Source organism: Pomacea canaliculata, linkage group LG8, assembly GCF_003073045.1.
Source record: "Pomacea canaliculata isolate SZHN2017 linkage group LG8, ASM307304v1, whole genome shotgun sequence".
In the NCBI taxonomy this organism is placed as follows: domain Eukaryota; kingdom Metazoa; phylum Mollusca; class Gastropoda; order Architaenioglossa; family Ampullariidae; genus Pomacea; species Pomacea canaliculata.
This window is the reverse complement of record NC_037597.1, coordinates 10,798,153-10,815,579: the sequence shown is the minus strand read 5'-3', so window position 1 is coordinate 10,815,579 and position 17,427 is coordinate 10,798,153. Positions and strand designations below refer to the sequence as shown.

The 17,427-nt window shown below is 39.4% G+C and overlaps 1 protein-coding gene across 3 annotated transcripts in view; it reads left to right on the top strand.

Annotated features, from left to right (window-relative positions):
- LOC112570249 (protein bark beetle-like) overlaps positions 1-17,427 on the top strand; it is a 73,555-nt gene that overhangs the window by 51,610 nt on the left and 4,518 nt on the right. For all 3 annotated transcript variants that reach the window (XM_025248617.1, XM_025248619.1, XM_025248618.1), the window contains 4 exons: positions 6,286-6,584; positions 10,819-10,973; positions 12,120-12,214; positions 12,400-12,607. In XM_025248617.1, coding sequence (XP_025104402.1) covers positions 6,286-6,584; positions 10,819-10,973; positions 12,120-12,214; positions 12,400-12,607 — 757 coding nt within the window. The remainder of the gene's footprint in view (positions 1-6,285; positions 6,585-10,818; positions 10,974-12,119; positions 12,215-12,399; positions 12,608-17,427) is intronic.

Genomic DNA, 17,427 nt, shown 5'->3' with positions numbered 1-17,427 from the left:
TCCCAGTGTCACAACATTTGCTACACAGGCATACAACAAGCTAGCTGTTCAAACATTCTAGTCATGGATGAAATCCTTTATAATTGTTGATGCACAGAGATAATTTAACAGTGAAATTCTTTGGTATAGTTTTTCCAGTATAAATGGTCCTGCAGTCAGAATTTGGGACACTTCACCCTTCCTCAACAATGTCCATTGTCCATGCACAAGTAAATCCATTAAGTCTTAGCACCCATAATCCTCTTTGAAACTGGGATTCAGAATATCCTCAAGGTATTAACACAGGTAATAATGCAGCAGCTGACCATTGACATGTTGAAATAACACAGCTACAGACTACAAAGCGTTCCTCGGGTCCTCTATAAACAAATTTAGGCACAATGTCTTGGCATTGGTTTTTTTGACTTCAAATAACACAACCAGACTCGAAGGCATTCCTCGAGTCCTCTATAAACCAACTTAAGCACAATGTCTTAGCATTTGATCTTCACTTCTCTGAATATTACGATTAACAAAACCGGCAGCATCCAGGTTAAAACAAAATATCTTCCATTCCATCATCTTCTCCTTTGCTCAGCTTAACAATTCGCTCGCCCTTGCATCAAAGATCTTTTTATGTCATTCATATTCATTCACAAAAAAATGAGGTTATTCATGCAGCACTACTGTTGCTATTTCTGTAGAAGGCTATTCATAAACATTTTTCAGGAGCCCTAAGGGACAGCTTACAATGATCAGCTTTTGTCACACACATCACATTCATTTAGGATTAAAATAAATTGGGGTATGGACTTGGCAAGTCTCTACAAGTTCCATGTGCAGCTAACCTGACAAACAGTAAGATTGTGTGTAGTTTTACAAACCATGGCTTTGAGGCCATGAGCCATCTGGCTGTGCCAAGCTGCTTGCTCTGCTTCTGAGTAAATTAAACTAAGCAATTTTCTCACTAATACACTGGTATCTATGCTGCAAATTACTTCAAACAGTTCCTTTTTCATTTGATGAGTGGGGCCAGTGGTTGAATCAGCTGCAGGCTATGGCTAAACTGACTCGGGTTGTGGACAAATTAACTAAGGATCATGATTAAACACCACATTAGATAGGTATTTGGAGATGATACTGTCTGCAACAACTGTCATTGGTTTGCAAAATCTCTGTATCAGCAGCCCAGCAAATTTGTTTGAAAGTCAACCTAGATACAACTAAATGGTTGTTTTACAGGAGGCTACTTAGCAACTAGAGAACAGCTGTTACATGAGGGATAAACTGCAAACAGTTCATGCATACACATACCTGTGGTTAGGATTCTCTACCACATTTAATATACTGTGAGTGATGTAATGAGCCAGTTGAGGGACCAGTGAAACACTAAACACAATGAATAGGCTGAAATATAATTCTGCAAACATATTTTTCAAATGTTTTGATTCACAGATCATTCCTATGTTACTGTAGGCGTCTGAAATATGAGGACTAAACAGAGAAGGTACAGCAGAGAAGGTCCATCATTAGGCTTATTAAAGGTTCATAAGTGTTTCAGTGGAAGTGTCAAATAGACTTGTGTATGGTGAGACAAGCAGATTTCCCCTGTACATTATCTTTTCTGCTAATACTAAGTGTATTACAATACAAATACAAAACATATTTATTAATCCCTTTCGGGAAATTATTTGCAGATCAGGTCACCACTAAGCGCAGCAATCGTAAGTCCTATAATCACCGACGTCTCATGTAGAAGATATGGGATACTAGAAGTGATGTATAAAAGGGAAGTGTTCATCATAGTGGACCAGGATGATTATTAGTCCTTGTGATCAAAGGGTTTACTTGGTATGGCTGGAAATTTCAAGAGAGTAAAATATAGGTTTTCTTCAAGAGATAAAGGAAAATAGATATCTTGAAAAGTTAATGACAAAATTACGATATTTAGTCATATGGAGGGAAAGGAAACAGCCTGGTGTTGAATGTTCACAGTTCAAGAGGTCAGTGTGATGTGGTTTAGTCTATACTCCATCATGCGGTGATGTCATCAGGTGACCACATTGCACAATTACATATGCATTCAGCGGACCAAGCCAAAACCACAGATCAACGAAGGTGGAAAGGAAGCCTGCAGATAACTGTAGACACCAAATGTCTCCTGCTCAGAAGAAACTGATGTCACTGAGATGGCAGGGAAGGATGGGGAATAGGTGTTTTATGCGGAGCCATCAACTAAAGTTATATCATAACTAATCCATAAACTCTAGAAAGTACAGAAATTCAATGCATGTCTGGTGCTTAGAGCTAGGAAAAAGAACCGTGTTATTCCTCTCCTTCATTTTCTGCACTGGTTACCCATCTGTTCTTGCATTCAATGCAAACTGTCTATGCTATGTTTTAATTTCTTTGCTGGCTCCTGCCCTGACTATTTCTTTGAACTTCTCTTCCCCTACATCCCAGCACTACACTCTTTTTTTCTGATGACCCTATCCTGTCACCAAAACAACAACAACATATGGTCACAGGACTTTGCAGCAAAACAATGGAACTCTCTCTCTTTCCATGTCCGCCACCTACCCGCTATTCTTATTATTCCTTTCTGACCCCAGAGGAGCATAGGGCCATAGCTACACCACACCATCAGATCCAGTTCTGGGCATCCCTTCCCAATTGGGTCCATGTCATAGCAGCTTGTTTTGCCTCACTGTGTACCAATCTCTTCCATATCTGTCTGGATCTCCCAGCCATGTGCCGCCCTGTGGGTTTCATCCCAGAGCTTGTCTTGTTAAATTATTGGCCAGCTTTCACAGGGTGTAACCAATCCAGCCCCATTTCTGCTTCTTGATGTCTTGGCTGGCAGGTTTTTTGGTTGGCTCTCTCCCACAGATCTGTATTGGAGATCTTCTCTGGCCATCTGATGTTGAGGATGTAGTGCATATATCTGTTGACAAATGTCTGAATCTTGTCAGTGATGGTGTTTATGACACGCCATGTCTCAGATCCATATAGTTTGCATTGAAGATACGAATCTTGGTGTGTAAATATACTGCTTTTGGAACTCCACATAGATCGCACTATTGAATCATCCAAATCTGCACAGAAAATGCACCTCTTCCTTTAGCATTACTCCTAACACAGTCTACGCAATACTAGTCCTCTTTCACACACCCCACTTTCCCACTTATTGCTACTTTCCTACTCAATCACAATGTTCTCAGTTTTTCTTGGTTTATCTTTGCATGTATTTATCTTGTATTTTTTATCAGTACTGTTTATTTTTCCATCCCACGCATGTTGTTCATATCTCATTCTTGTTTTAAGCAATTAATCAGCTGCTCAAGCAATGCCATAGCTTTTCTAGAAAGATGCAGCCTTGATCAATCAAATTTATCTGTCTTTATGCCAGATTAAAATTCTCCTTATATAGTCCTTCTGAAAATACTTTTTGTTACCTGGGGACTCTTGCTTGACTCTGTAACTCTTATTTTTTTAAATATGGCAAAAAATGTCTAACTAGGTAAGCATATCCAGACATCAAAGACAAAGTATGTGACTATCTAAGCAAGACTTCTGGGGAGGCCTGGCCCCGATTTCTAGGTGCTGAACCAGACTGGCAACTCACATCACTCTTACCATTTACTGTAGATAGGGTTTTTGAATTATTTCAAAATGTTTGGGCTTTAGTGAATAAAGAGCCTGCACTGAACAGTTTTTGGTCCAGTGCAGAGTGCTGAAGGCCTCTGAGACTTTGCACAAATGGGGTGGTAAGCAGTTTGTTGACAAAGCACAGACCTCTCTGGAGTATCAGTGCTAAAGAAACAGATGGTATGGTATCCCTGGGGCTGCTGCTGAGCAGGTTACCTTAAGAAGGATGAGAAGCCTACCTCGACACTCTAAATATCTTCTTGGAGAAGATCATGCTCAAAGCTTTCCACGACCATCATATTTCCATTTCCATTGGTGGAAGACTGATCTGCAACCTATGCTTTGCAGACAGCATAGATTTGTTAGCAGGCACTAGCAAAGAACTGCAAGAGCTCACCAATAGACTGACAGTTCAAATGCATATGGAATGGAGACCAGCAATGAAAAGAGTAAAGTTGTCATCAAAGGCAGCGGCAAAGAAGATTTATATGAAAGAGGTACAGCTCAAAAAAGGTATGCAGCTTCAAGTACTTTGGAGCCACCCTCCCCAAAGACAGCAGCTCCATGCCACATATCTGCATCAGGATCACAACAGCAACAGCAGCGATGGCTAGGCTAGTTGAATCTGGAATAGCTATAAGATAAGGTTCACATACAAACTGTACAAATCCCTGGTAGTGCCTATCCTACTCTATGGATGTGACACATGGACTCGACTCACCAAGACGAAAAAGGAGAATCCAGGCATTCAAGAACAAATGCCTGAGGAGGATGCTCTGGATCTCGTACAAAGAACATAGACCCAACCACTTTGTATGAAACAAGATTGCCACACTCGTAGGATACCAGGAACCTCTACTTTCAACAGCTGGTCTCCTTTAGCCATGTGACCCAGCATGACACCTTCTCGAAGACTATCCTTCAAGGCACCTTGAAGGGTTTCTGATTCCTCGGTGGCCCAAGGAAGAACTGGCTTACAAATGTCAAAGACTGGACTGGTCGTCCTGTACAGGACCTGCTCACTATTGCCCAAAATAGACAAGAGTGGCGGGCCTGTCAGCTGCCACGTCTATCCATGTGCTTCCCGCAATAACAGGTCAAAGGACGACTGAGTGATGGATTCAACTCTTGGTTTGGGACAATGTTATCATATGTTGGGTTATGGTGGGGTCATTTCAACTCAGGCAGTTTTTGGTTAAAGTAACCAGCTCTCTGTCGATTATGGTCTCTTTACCAATACACATCAGTTGATTGTGCCTTATCAACAATCATTTGCACAAGTGATATGTCTATAAAAATAAAATTATTGTGACTGTGTTTTATTGTGACTTTTTTGAGGAGTCAAATTAAAAAATATAGATAGTGCATTTTTAGAGAGCGTCTTTGTCTACCACAGTACATATGTATTGATTGATTGCTTTTTCCTGGAGAGCAAGTTCACCTTTACATCTTTGTCACAGTCGATGTCACTTAAACATTAGTAGCAATATTCAAGTTGTCCATGTATCAGCTCCCAGAGACCATTAGATTAGTATGCAAAGTTAGTATGTAAATCATTGTGATGGCACAATAGCTGAAATGTTTGTCACCAATACAGTGAAGATCAGGTGGCTTGGGTTCAGACTTTGTCTCGGGCATGCTGTTCTTTCTCTGCATGTGGCATGTATTTACATGGCTACTTTTGTCCTGCTATAGTCAGGGTCGCCAAGAGTCAGCACAGGCTTCTTGTAATTGTAAATCATTTTCCCAGTATATAATAATAGTTGCTTACAATTTGATTGTCAGTATATCTACATTTTATTCAGTTACATAACATTCAGGCCTCCTAGTGGCACATAATTTAGCAATCTCAATGGACCATCAGGGCCACTGAGAGCCAGCATGGGCCCAGGAGTAGACGATCTCTCCAGGCCCCTTGTAATTGTAATCATAAATTATATAATAATATATTTACAATTTGTCAATATCTACATTTAATTCAGTAACGTAACATTAGGACAAGGGCACTAGAATCTACATCACTACTTGAGCATAGAGTTGTTTACATATGAGTGGTTAGTAAATGAGGAAGAATGATGGTAAAGGATCAAACTTGTATTATACCATTAAAAAAATCCCCAGAGTGAAAAATGTTCCATCAACTTTTCCTTAAAAGAAAAGCAAAAGAAGGAAAATATCCACTGACCAAGGCTGGGCACCCTTCACAGTCCCCGTCCCCCTCTAATCAGGCCTGGCTGTAGCTATAGTTTTGTGGTTGGCATATAATGCCAATTAAAAAAAACTGGGGGTTCCCCCAGAGAGATTACAGTAAATTTTAGTAAAGGTGCAAAATTCTATTAGCAATATTCTTTTTATTTTTGCCTGTTAATCATTCTTTGAACATCTTGCATTGGATAAGACTTCTTCAGATACATTAGTGATATCACATTCCATCTGAATCATTCTATGCATGTAGTTTTTAAAAAAATCAATAAAAGTGTATGAACAGCTAATGACAGTCATTTGTTTTATTAATCTGTCAGCAACTGCAATCTTAAATTAATGTTTGATTTGAGCTGGCCTTTAAAAAATTGTGTTTATATTGTTTTTTAATATTTTCTACCCATATCATGTGATGAAGTATTTTTGAGTTTCATTTTCACTCTGTTGGTATTTCAGAATTACATCTTCAATTATACATCAGGTGACTATAGGGATATTGTGCACATCCGAGAGGTTGTTGTCAACTTCACATTCAACTACCTAGACAGCAACTTTGGTCACTATATCCTCACTACCTACAACAGCGACAACCGTCAGGCTCGCCAAGAATATACCCGATCAGGCTTTTTACGCAACAACTCCACAGCTTTGATTCAAAGTACCATCAAGATTGGAAAGGGAATGCCTTTCTTTGAGAACAACTTTTTGGTTAATGATGAGAACGACTTTGAAATGGAAACATATCCCAAACTAGAGTAAGGGAGTGTTTTTTAGTGTTGGATGTTTTAGTGTTAGGGTGAGCATGTTTTCATCCTTGGTTGAATGGGGAGGAATGGGAGTTATGTAACAGAGTGAGTGAATGAGGTGTTTACCTGAGTCATGGCTATTTTTGGGTGAAGTGAGTGTTGGCATTCCCAAATAAGACATCTAAGAGTGAGATGCAGAGAAGGCTTGCTGTGTGATGGGAATGAATGTAATTCCTTGTTGAGCCAAGGTATTGAAAATGTTATTATTTTGAGTTAGCACTAATGTACTATGGTAACAGTAGGTGATAGAGGAGTGTAAAATTTAATAAGAAATGTGAGACTGAAAATAATGGATTTTTGTGTAAGAAAAGAGTTTATGTGCCATTAAATAGGGTACTCATTTAGTCATGAGAATTGCAGGAATTATGTAAGGGGGAAAGTTAGAGCTGAGTGGAGAGCACCTTAACCAAAATTTCCAAGGAACCTCGAGTGTTTGCACCCCTATAGTGGATGAGTCCACATCTGCAGAAGAAAATCAGGGATCTTTGACAATCGGCCCTCTATGTATTGGCCACACTAATTGTCAGGAACACAGTAGACTTGGAGCCGTCTTCCAAAGTGGCAGCAACAACCAGCGCCACGGAGTAACAACATGATGACATTGTTCCCATGGCAGGACATGTTCCTTGGCGACTCTGGTAGTAATGGATTAATGGGAGCACTGGAATGTTGTCTGCCCTTCCCCAATGACACAGATTACCATTGGACCACTGTGTTGCATACAATAGTTGTTTTTCAAGGGAGATAATTCTTGGGGGTTTTTTTGGTGTGTGTGTGTGGTCGTGGAGCGGACGGTACTTGAAGTAAGTGAATCTTTTCTTTATCTACTACCTGCCCATTGGAAACACTCCTCCGGGAACTTAGTCTGAGGAGAACTCTTTAAACATTGTATGAGCTTTTTTGTTTATGAGAATAATATAGGTTTCTAGGATAGTTAAGGTTTGATCTGTGGATGATTGCCGTTGCCTTTAGGCCCAAACCCCATCAGTAGAACAAACGAGAAGCCCATAGAAAGGTCTTCATGTTTTGTGGAATGAAAGAACGTGTGCAGACACAGTGGTGTATGAATAAGACATGTGCCGTGAGAGTGTGACCGTGACAGTTTCTTTCTTTGTTTTCTTTTGCATCTGCAGGCAGGTATTGAGAGCTATTTCCCCATATGAAGGATGAGTGGTCCCTTACATTATTGGCTTGAGGATGCTGCTCTCTGCATTTATATTTCTTTGCCTTGATCTGTTTTGGTTTCACTTTATTGTTTGATTTACACATTTTGCTGGTATCCTCAACTTTGTGCTGGACTATTTTCTAACTTGCGGCCTTTTAGTTTCTTACTGGCAATTTTCAACTTTATCAAATGTTGTAAAAAGAAGTATCAAACGATGCTGTGTCACCATATAAGAATAATAATGAGTACATTTGGATAGCATGTTTCTCTAGCATCTGCCAGACTCAAGGAGCTTTACAATCCATTTAAGAAAAGGCTGTAAAATGACAGGAGTTTACAGGTTGCTGCACTGCTTGCACTAAACTAGCGGCAATTCCAGCAGGAACAGTCTCTGGGGTCAGATTATTGATAAAGGGTCTCATGGGTTATCCTTAGGGACTGTTGTTGTCTAAAGAACAAAAGAGTTGTTTTTGTTGCCATGGTAATAGCCACAATACAAAGGGGCATTTAGCTGGTGAAAGGTGTAAGGTCCCTGACAGTTAAGACAGGTGAAATAAAGTCACAGTTTTCATCATACTCGTCATCAGAGACATTTGGCTATCTCTCACATATGGCAAGCAGTGGCAGATCTTCTTTCTCACCAGCCTTTCCTGTGAATTGACCACCCAGTAAAACGTTTTAGGATGATGCATTTGAAACAGCTCGATCTTGGCACTGATGGCACAGAACGACATGAAACTCATCTTATCACCAGAGAACTTCGCTGAGGCGCAGAGATAAAAGATCTAAGATGTAAGATCAAAAATCTAAACTTCACTTGTAGCAACCTGCATGGTCCATTGATCAAAAATGAAAAGTAACATGGGTTACAATGTCGGAAAAGTTTAAGTATCAATGAAGAAGGCTTATAATCCTTTAAAGTCAAAAACCAAAACAAGATGGTAAAGCGACACAGAAGCCGTTAGTGGATGAAAGTGTTGATTGGAAGAAACGACTCAGCACAAGCAGTAAAGAACAATCCAGAACAGAGGAGAACTACGCAATAAACACCACAGATCAATAAAATACGCTAAAACTCAACATAGATCCATGGACAAAACAAAATGACAGAGAGCTATCCCTTCCAGCCAGTTAGATGAAGGGAGATCACTTTCACTCATAAAAGCTGGCCATATGGTCAAATACTACACTGGTTACTACCCTGCAAAAATGTGTCATCACGTCATAAGAAAAGGTGAAAGAAGGCTGCATCATCATGACTTGTTATTCTTCTGCAGAAGTGTATGATGACATGATACAGAAGTATAAAGTGTCATCATACTTCTACTGAAGTCTACTGGGATGGAGACAAGGGATGGTTGCATTTAAGACAGTAGTTTATGCCATTGACAGGGCCAACAAGTAGCATGTGTGTGCTTTTACATAAAGGCTATTTCACATTATGGGACAGTGGGATAGAAGGAAAGAGGAGGAGGTTTAGGGTAAAGTGGGAGGAGGATTGCAGCTTAGGCAGCAGGTGTTGGCTGCTGATGTTGGTGCCCTCTTCCAGCTATTGTTCCTTGCTCTTAGTGTCCAGGAGGCCTGTCAAGATCTCTTGTGTTGCCCTGTTCCTATAATCTAGACTTCTATTTAGAATTGATTGTTATATTTATCTATGCTATTCAGTACTTAAATAGATTTTTTAGTTTGTTATAGTCATTTTTCATTTTTATTGTTTACGTTTGTCTAAATCTGGCATTTAAATTATTTGCCACAATCTTTACAATTTCTGTATAGTCACTTGGGTTTAGATTTTACTTAATTTTACATCAAATTTACCTACCATTCATTTGTGTATAGTTCTAGATTTGGATGAATGAAGCCCATATTTGCTGTTAAATGTATTTTTTAAATATTTTAAATTTCTGGTTAGGTTACTTTGTCTCATTGTTTCATTTATGGCAATATGGATGTTGTTTTTGTTTCTTAGGGATATTTTGTTCTCTTATCTATTGACATGAATCTAGAATTTGGAAAACTTGTCACCACTACTACTGACAGTACAGTGGTTCTCAAAGTGTGGTCCATGGACCACTTGTGGGCCACATGCATATGTCAGGTGGTCTGCAGTTGATGGTCATCATATGTCAGCAAAGTGATGTTTAAATCGCCAGATACACTAATAAGTCCAGTATTGATTTCACATGAGTTTTAATTTTATCGATGCCCAACTGCTTGTTCGCATAAAATGCTCGGTTACCAACTAAGTCTTTATAATCACAGCATGAGCATTGTCATCTGTTACTCATAGTAACGCAGTGCATTTCCTTATTTTTAATTTTTGTGTGTACTTTGCTAAGTGTGTAATTTTATGTAAACTTATTAAAATACTACTGTCTCAAAAGTACCTTTAGTTTTGAACTGTAGTGAGAAAAATACGACAATTTAAATTTGAAATTCACGGTACAGAGTGATTTTAGGCCTTGGTGGTCTGCCGTATTTTTACTTTAATAAAGTGCTCCACAGTCTGAAATACTTTGAGAACCACTGGAATAGTATGTCATAGCTCTTTGGATGGGCTGAGGCAGCTACTAATGTGTAATTCCAGTCTATGTTTCTCTAAGACCTAAGTTTTCTTTTGTCTTATGTTTTCATTGAACTCTAACAGCATGTGTGAGGTGCTCAGTCTATCTCCTCGTTCATGTAAGATAGTCTTTATACTTAGTTAAGCATTCTCCGTTAAGTCTCATTTTAGCAATTTCGGATTGGTGAGACCTGTTTGATTTTAAGAAAAGCAGAGTTTTACTAGGCTGGTAATCTAACAGTCTACTGGTTCCTTTTCCTTAATTTATGTATTTCTTGTGACCTGATTTTGGCTAGGGTACTGTGCTATATATTAAGTCCACTAATGATGATGAGGAGGATTTTTCAGACATGGTAACTTATTGATTTAGGTTGAAACCTTTTCATTCATAGTAAAATAAATTCTTTTCTCCTAAAAAAAAAAAGAAAGATTTTATGTGAAACATTTATTTGCAGTGACACTTTTGCAAAGATTGATGCCCGCAGAAACTGGTGGGGATCTGATCAGCCTTCCTACATCACTGGCAAAATATGGGATGAGTCTGACATGAACAGCTTGGTGGGCATTGAGTACTGGCAAGCTTTGATGGACAATCGTTCAGTGTTGGAAGGTGAAAACACTTTAGCTTGATAAAAAGTGTGTAATATATTTGCATTCGCATCTTTTAAAGGATGAACCAGTTGTCCTTAACTGCCAGCGACATTTTACAGTGGTACATGTTTTGCAGGTGCCTCAGCTATTTTTTTTAAACTTTATCTTTCTTTGTTCAGGACTGTTCTTCTGCTTATTTTTTGTATACATTGCATATATTATATTGCATAGTTTTCCATACCTTATGTTGTATAGTTTTTATATAAATTTTTGTATTTAAGTCTCATTTTAAAGCTGGCCTCTTTTGAGGCCTTTTTGGGTGTTTTTTGCTTTGGCTACCTATTATCCCCTATTTTTTCATACTTAATTCATTTTACCTCTTTTGCTGTTGTAGATTGTTTGCTTATTTTTATTCTAATTTATTGGCATACTGGCAGGTAAATTTATTGCTAATTATTTAATTAAATTGGATTGCTAGCAAAACCTTTTCCTGCCATAAAGCCTTTATCACTGACACAGCATTAAGAATCAGTAACCTCACATAAGCCACTGACAGCAGAGCTCTTCCTAATAATGTGCGATTTATATAGTGCAGAATCACATTTATAAGAGTTCACTCAGTGCTTGATACAAGAACTATGTTAATCTGTTGCACACAGAACAAAGGTCAACAATGAGGATTAAGTGCAAAAGACAGAGAAGACACAACAGAAGTAACAGTAATGATGAAAAGTATTAAATGTATATCAGCATGATTGACTAATCAAGAAATGTTAAAGAGAGAATAGGCTAGTAATGACTGTATTTAGAAGTAGAGCTCATAGAAAAGATGTGTTTTTAATGCACTTTTTTAGAAGACTCACTGGTGAGGAAAACCCTTTGTCTACTCGCACAAAAATGCACGTGTACGTGCATACATATAAACTCATCAAATCAAATCAAATTAGACTTTATTGTCTGTCGAGGAGACCCAAGACAGAAATTTTTCTTTTGCTCACACGGGCAGGCATACATACTCATACATACATTTAACAAAGTACAAAATTACATTACAAAATACTGTGCACCTCTGTCCAACTGACCAAATGACCTCATACATATATCATACACTTAAACTTAACTAAACAAAAGGTTTGTTTGGAAAACTGTTTGTGTCATTTCTCAGGTAAATGCTTGCCAGGATGGAGACTGGACAGTGGGCGATGTTACCGCTTTATGGGAGGTGCTCTTCCTTACTATCAAGCCAACAGTTTTTGTCGGGTAAGAATAATGTGCAGAGTCATTTAGATGAAATGTTTTTGTACTGAAACAATGAATGAAAAACTAAATGTTGACGAAAAAAGCCTTGATGACATTACCACAACACTCATGTTGTTTTAAAAAGATAATGTCTTTGCTTGGGGGAGGTGTTTTGTGTTTTACATTGGCATGCTTTGTGTCTGCAGTCCATGGGAGCATTCTTAGCAGAAGGCAAGGGTCGTGAAGGATTCTACAACTATCTGCTACGGCTGACACGTAATGCCAACAATCCAGCTGACCGTGTTTGGATCATGTCAGAAGTTGGCTCAAGTCGATGTAGTGCTTTTGAGAACACATACATTGTGTATGAAGAAGACTGTTGGAATCAGCTGTACCCATTCATTTGTGAGCTAGGTAAGGATTTATATAAATTTTTGTAGGAATAGTGTGCAGTGGATAGTTTCTATTATCTCTCACATTCTATGTGCATTTCTGTGTAAGACCTGTTTATCTTAAGAGTTAGCTGTTACCATGGAAAATCTACAGAATTACAGTTAAGGCCCCCCAAAAAATCATATCCTTTTTGTTTTCTTTCTTTAGTTCTTGGTATCTTCAGCATCTTTCTCGATATGACACAAGTAGATTGTCAACAGAAGATGTTTCTGCAAAATTTACATTGACTATTTTTAAATAATAAAATCTGTCACAGCAGCAGTCATGTGAAAGAAAAAAATTCACCATTTGTGCTCAGTGTGACCTTCAGCAAACAAACACTGAATCTCTGGGTGGGTGACTGAGCTGACCCACCCCTTTTTCTACCTTTTGTCTCTGTTAGACCCTTTTTATCTATCATCTATATTCTTTTCTAATTGTCCACGTCCTATTTTGCTGTTTTATCTTTAGTATTTCAGTCTATACCAGTCTTTCACTGGTCTCCCTTTCCCACTGCTTCTTCTTCCTTAGTCTCCTGTTTGTGGTCCTCTCCCCCTTTCCTACAGTCCAGAGTGGTACTCCCTGCTGTTAACTCAACCAACACAACCCACGTGATGGAATTAACGGGGAGAAGCGATAGGCTCCCTTGCTTGAGGGAAAAGGGGACACTTTTGCTGGCTCGCTTCACTGACCCCTCGCACCCACATTCACACCTTGCACGCCACTTGCAATTACTGCCTCCCTTCTTGTGTGCACACCAACAACTGACAACACGATTGTACAACAAAACAAATTATTATTAACAACACAAGAAAAATTAAGCTGAATAATATCAGGTCACGAAAAGTTAGAGTACACATATACAAAATGACTTCCCTCTGGGTGTTCTTGTGGCTCTGAGTTCCGAATTTGAGGAAAGAATTCACCCACACATCCCCTGGACATAAACACCTGCTTAGCTTGCACACCACTTGGGTTACGGCTGTGTCCTCTTAACTGGCTGCCCCTCGACAACCAATAGTAGACAGCCACAGAATCGCTTTGACACATCACTACTGGTGGAGATCCTCTTGTTGCTCACAGTTACCCCGGGCGACAAAGATGGCGAAGAAGTGTTGAGAATGTTATGGTTATATTACTTGGGAAATTTTGTCCCTAAACTTTTAAAGTTAAAATTACTTTTGTTGCAATGATAGAGCCTCTCCCTCTACCAGCTCCTTCTTGCACCCTTCCTGTTCCAGAGATTCATCTTGATCTTACATCCTTTAAAAAAGGGGACACTAACGACCTCCTTTTTCTCCAATGCTTTCAGGAACTCCTTTCTGACTATCCTGGATTGTGTTCTGTCTTTACAGATGGCTCCAAAGTCCCATTGATGGCCTTGTCACTGCAGCAGCAGTTCCGTCCGGCCAACCGCATCAAACTCCTTCAGTCTGATTGGCGAATGGCTGTTCTATTTTCAAGGCGGAACTTCACGCCATCTTGCTAGCTTTGCAGCATGTTCACGGCTCTTTGGAGCACAACTTTTTGATTCCTTCAGACTATCTTAATGCCCTCCAAGCTCTTCTTTCCAATGATTTTGACCACTCTCTTGTGGTTCAGTTTCATACAATTCATGCAGCACTAATTCATCGTAACAAGAACATGTTTTTATTTGGGCTCCTGGCCATGCTGTTCTCAGGCAATGTTCAAGCAGATCAGGCTGCCAAGGCTGCATATCAGTCTCCTGGCAAATTATTCTTGCTGGTATAATCAGACTGTAAAGCTATCTTTTGGCCTACGTTCATTCCCTATTTGCCATAGGGACACTCTGGGCCAAAATAAATTACATCCCTCCCTTCCCTGTCTTTTCGACTGCCTACCTTCATGCCATCCTGTGAGGCTGGAGAAGGTGGTCCTTGCTAGATTAAAGTTAGGATACACTTATGCCACGCAAGGACACCTCTTATGAGGTGAACCACCACCAGTTTGTCCATGGTGTAAAGGAAGTTTTAATGTGGTACATCTTATGATTATTTGTCCTACGCTCCAGCGTATCCGCAGTCAGTTTTTTGCAGAAAATTCTTTGTTTTCTTTGTTTAGGTTCATCCCTTTGGCAGCAGTCTTTACGTTTTTAAGGATAGGACACTACCATCAGATTTAAGGAATTTTATGTCATAATAAGTGTCTTTTGGTTTTTTGGTGGCCTTTTTGGGCTTCACTCCTTTTTTCACTTTGCCCACTCTTTTATATATGGTTTACTTCTTGCGTTGGTCTTTTAAAGAATGTTATGGTTATGTCACTTTGGGGGTTTTGTCCCTAGACTTTTAAATTTAAGATTACTTTTTGTTGCCATGATATGGCCTCAGTTGCTGACACAGAGTTAAACACAAACAAACAAAACAAAACCAACGATCTCTCATCATGATATAGCCTTAGTCACTTGCATGGTGTAAAACCCAAACAAACTGTTCCATGGTGGACTTCTAGCTGCAACAGTAGTTCCATTCTGCTGCTGTAACAGGCCTCTTCAGCATTTTCAATTGCAAGAGCAATCGGCTGCTGAATCTTCTCTGCAGAATTTCATGCCATCTTGCTAGCTTTGCAGCATGTTCACGGCTCTTTGGAGCACAACTTTTTGATTCCTTCAGACTATCTTAATGCCCTCCAAGCTCTTCTTTCCAATGATTTTGACCACTCTCTTGTGGTTCAGTTTCATACAATTCATGCAGCACTAATTCATCGTAACAAGAACATGTTTTTATTTGGGCTCCTGGCCATGCTGTTCTCAGGCAATGTTCAAGCAGATCAGGCTGCCAAGGCTGCATATCAGTCTCCTGGCAAATTATTCTTGCTGGTATAATCAGACTGTAAAGCTATCTTTTGGCCTACGTTCATTCCAGGCCCGTTCTTAGCCCCCGCGGGGCCCGAGGCAAAGGGCATGTGCGGGGCCCTCAAATAAATCCAGCAATAGCTCAATGCACGAACGTTCATGCGCGATAAATCCTCGGTGTCCAGCAGCCTTCTGTCTCCAAGCGCGTCCAGCGAGAATGTGATACGGCTGACTACACTTCCATATGCCTAGTTACCATATCAATCAAAAGCGCGGGGCCCCTTGAAGCGCGGGGCCCTAGGCAGATGCCTCGTCCGCCTGCCCCTAAGCACGGCCCTGGTTCATTCCCTACTTGCCATAGGGACACTCTGGGCCAAAATAAATTACATCCCGCCCTTCCCTGTCTTTTCGACTGCCTACCTTCATGCCATCCTGTGAGGCTGGAGGAGGTGGTCCTTGCTAGATTAAAGTTAGGATACACTTATGCCACGCAAGGACACCTCTTATGAGGTGAACCACCACCAGTTTGTCCATGGTGTAAAGGAAGTTTTAATGTGGTACATCTTATGATTATTTGTCCTACGCTCCAGCGTATCCGCAGTCAGTTTTTTGCAGAAAATTCTTTGTTTTCTTTGTTTAGGTTCATCCCTTTGGCAGCAGTCTTTACGTTTTTAAGGATAGGACACTACCATCAGATTTAAGGAATTTTATGTCATAATAAGTGTCTTTTTTTTTTGGTGGCCTTTTTGGGCTTCACTCCTTTTTTCACTTTGCCCACTCTTTATATATGGTTACTTCTTGCGTTGGTCTTTTAAAGAATGTTATGGTTATGTCACTTTGGGGGTTTTGTCCCTAGACTTTTAAATTTAAGATTACTTTTTGTTGCCATGATATGGCCTCAGTTGCTGACACAGAGTTAAACACAAACAAACAAAACAAAACCAACGATCTCTCATCATGATATAGCCTTAGTCACTTGCATGGTGTAAAACCCAAACAAACTGTTCCATGGTGGACTTCTAGCTGCAACAGTAGTTCCATTCTGCTGCTGTAACAGGCCTCTTCAGCATTTTCAATTGCAAGAGCAATCGGCTGCTGAATCTTCTCTGCAGAATTTCATGCCATCTTGCTAGCCTCACAGCATATTCACCAATTTTTGAAGCAGAAGCTATTTTTCATTTTTAAAGATTCACAGCCTCTTTTCTGATAATGGTCTTTCTGGGGGCCACAACAGACTGCTTTCCCTTTTATGCCATTCATTTTCCCTTTTTGTGTTCATATTGTTCATTTAGTGGTTTTATTACTGTCACCCAAAAGTCTTCTTTTTCACCATTTCAGTTAGAATATGACTATCTCACCATGATATAGCCTTTGTTACTGGCATGGCATAAAACAGCAAACCAAACTTTCGGACAAACTGATTTTCTTTTAGTTTTTTTACCTCTGGTACGCAGTTATGATTGTATTAATGTATCATAAAGCAGCCTTTTTTCCATAGTTTAAGTAAATAAATGACTTTTTTTATTTTGCTATATGGCATAAAATTTCTGGTGTGGCATAAAACAGTACGAAACAAACAAAAACAACAAAGTTTTTTCCTGCTGAATCATTGTTTTCTTTGCTTAGATAACCCAACCAACACATATTATTTTCATTTTTGAAAACAGTCAGTTTGTAAATCAAATTTAGGGTTTTTAATTTATTTGGACCAAATATTTTAAAAGTTGCCTTGGTGGCGGCCATCAGATCTTTTGGCAAACTTCATTTAATTGCATACATGCTGTTTGTTTACCTCTTGTGTGCATTTATAGATAGCATGTATACTGGACATGACATAAAAGAGTGCCTAGTTTCTTTTATCAAGATTTTATTCAGTGCTCACTGTCACACTGCTTATTTGACATCATGATCTGACATGCCAGTTGTTTTCATTTGTACAACAACAACAAAATCGTAACTAAACAGAAATGAATAAATAATGTGTCATTCA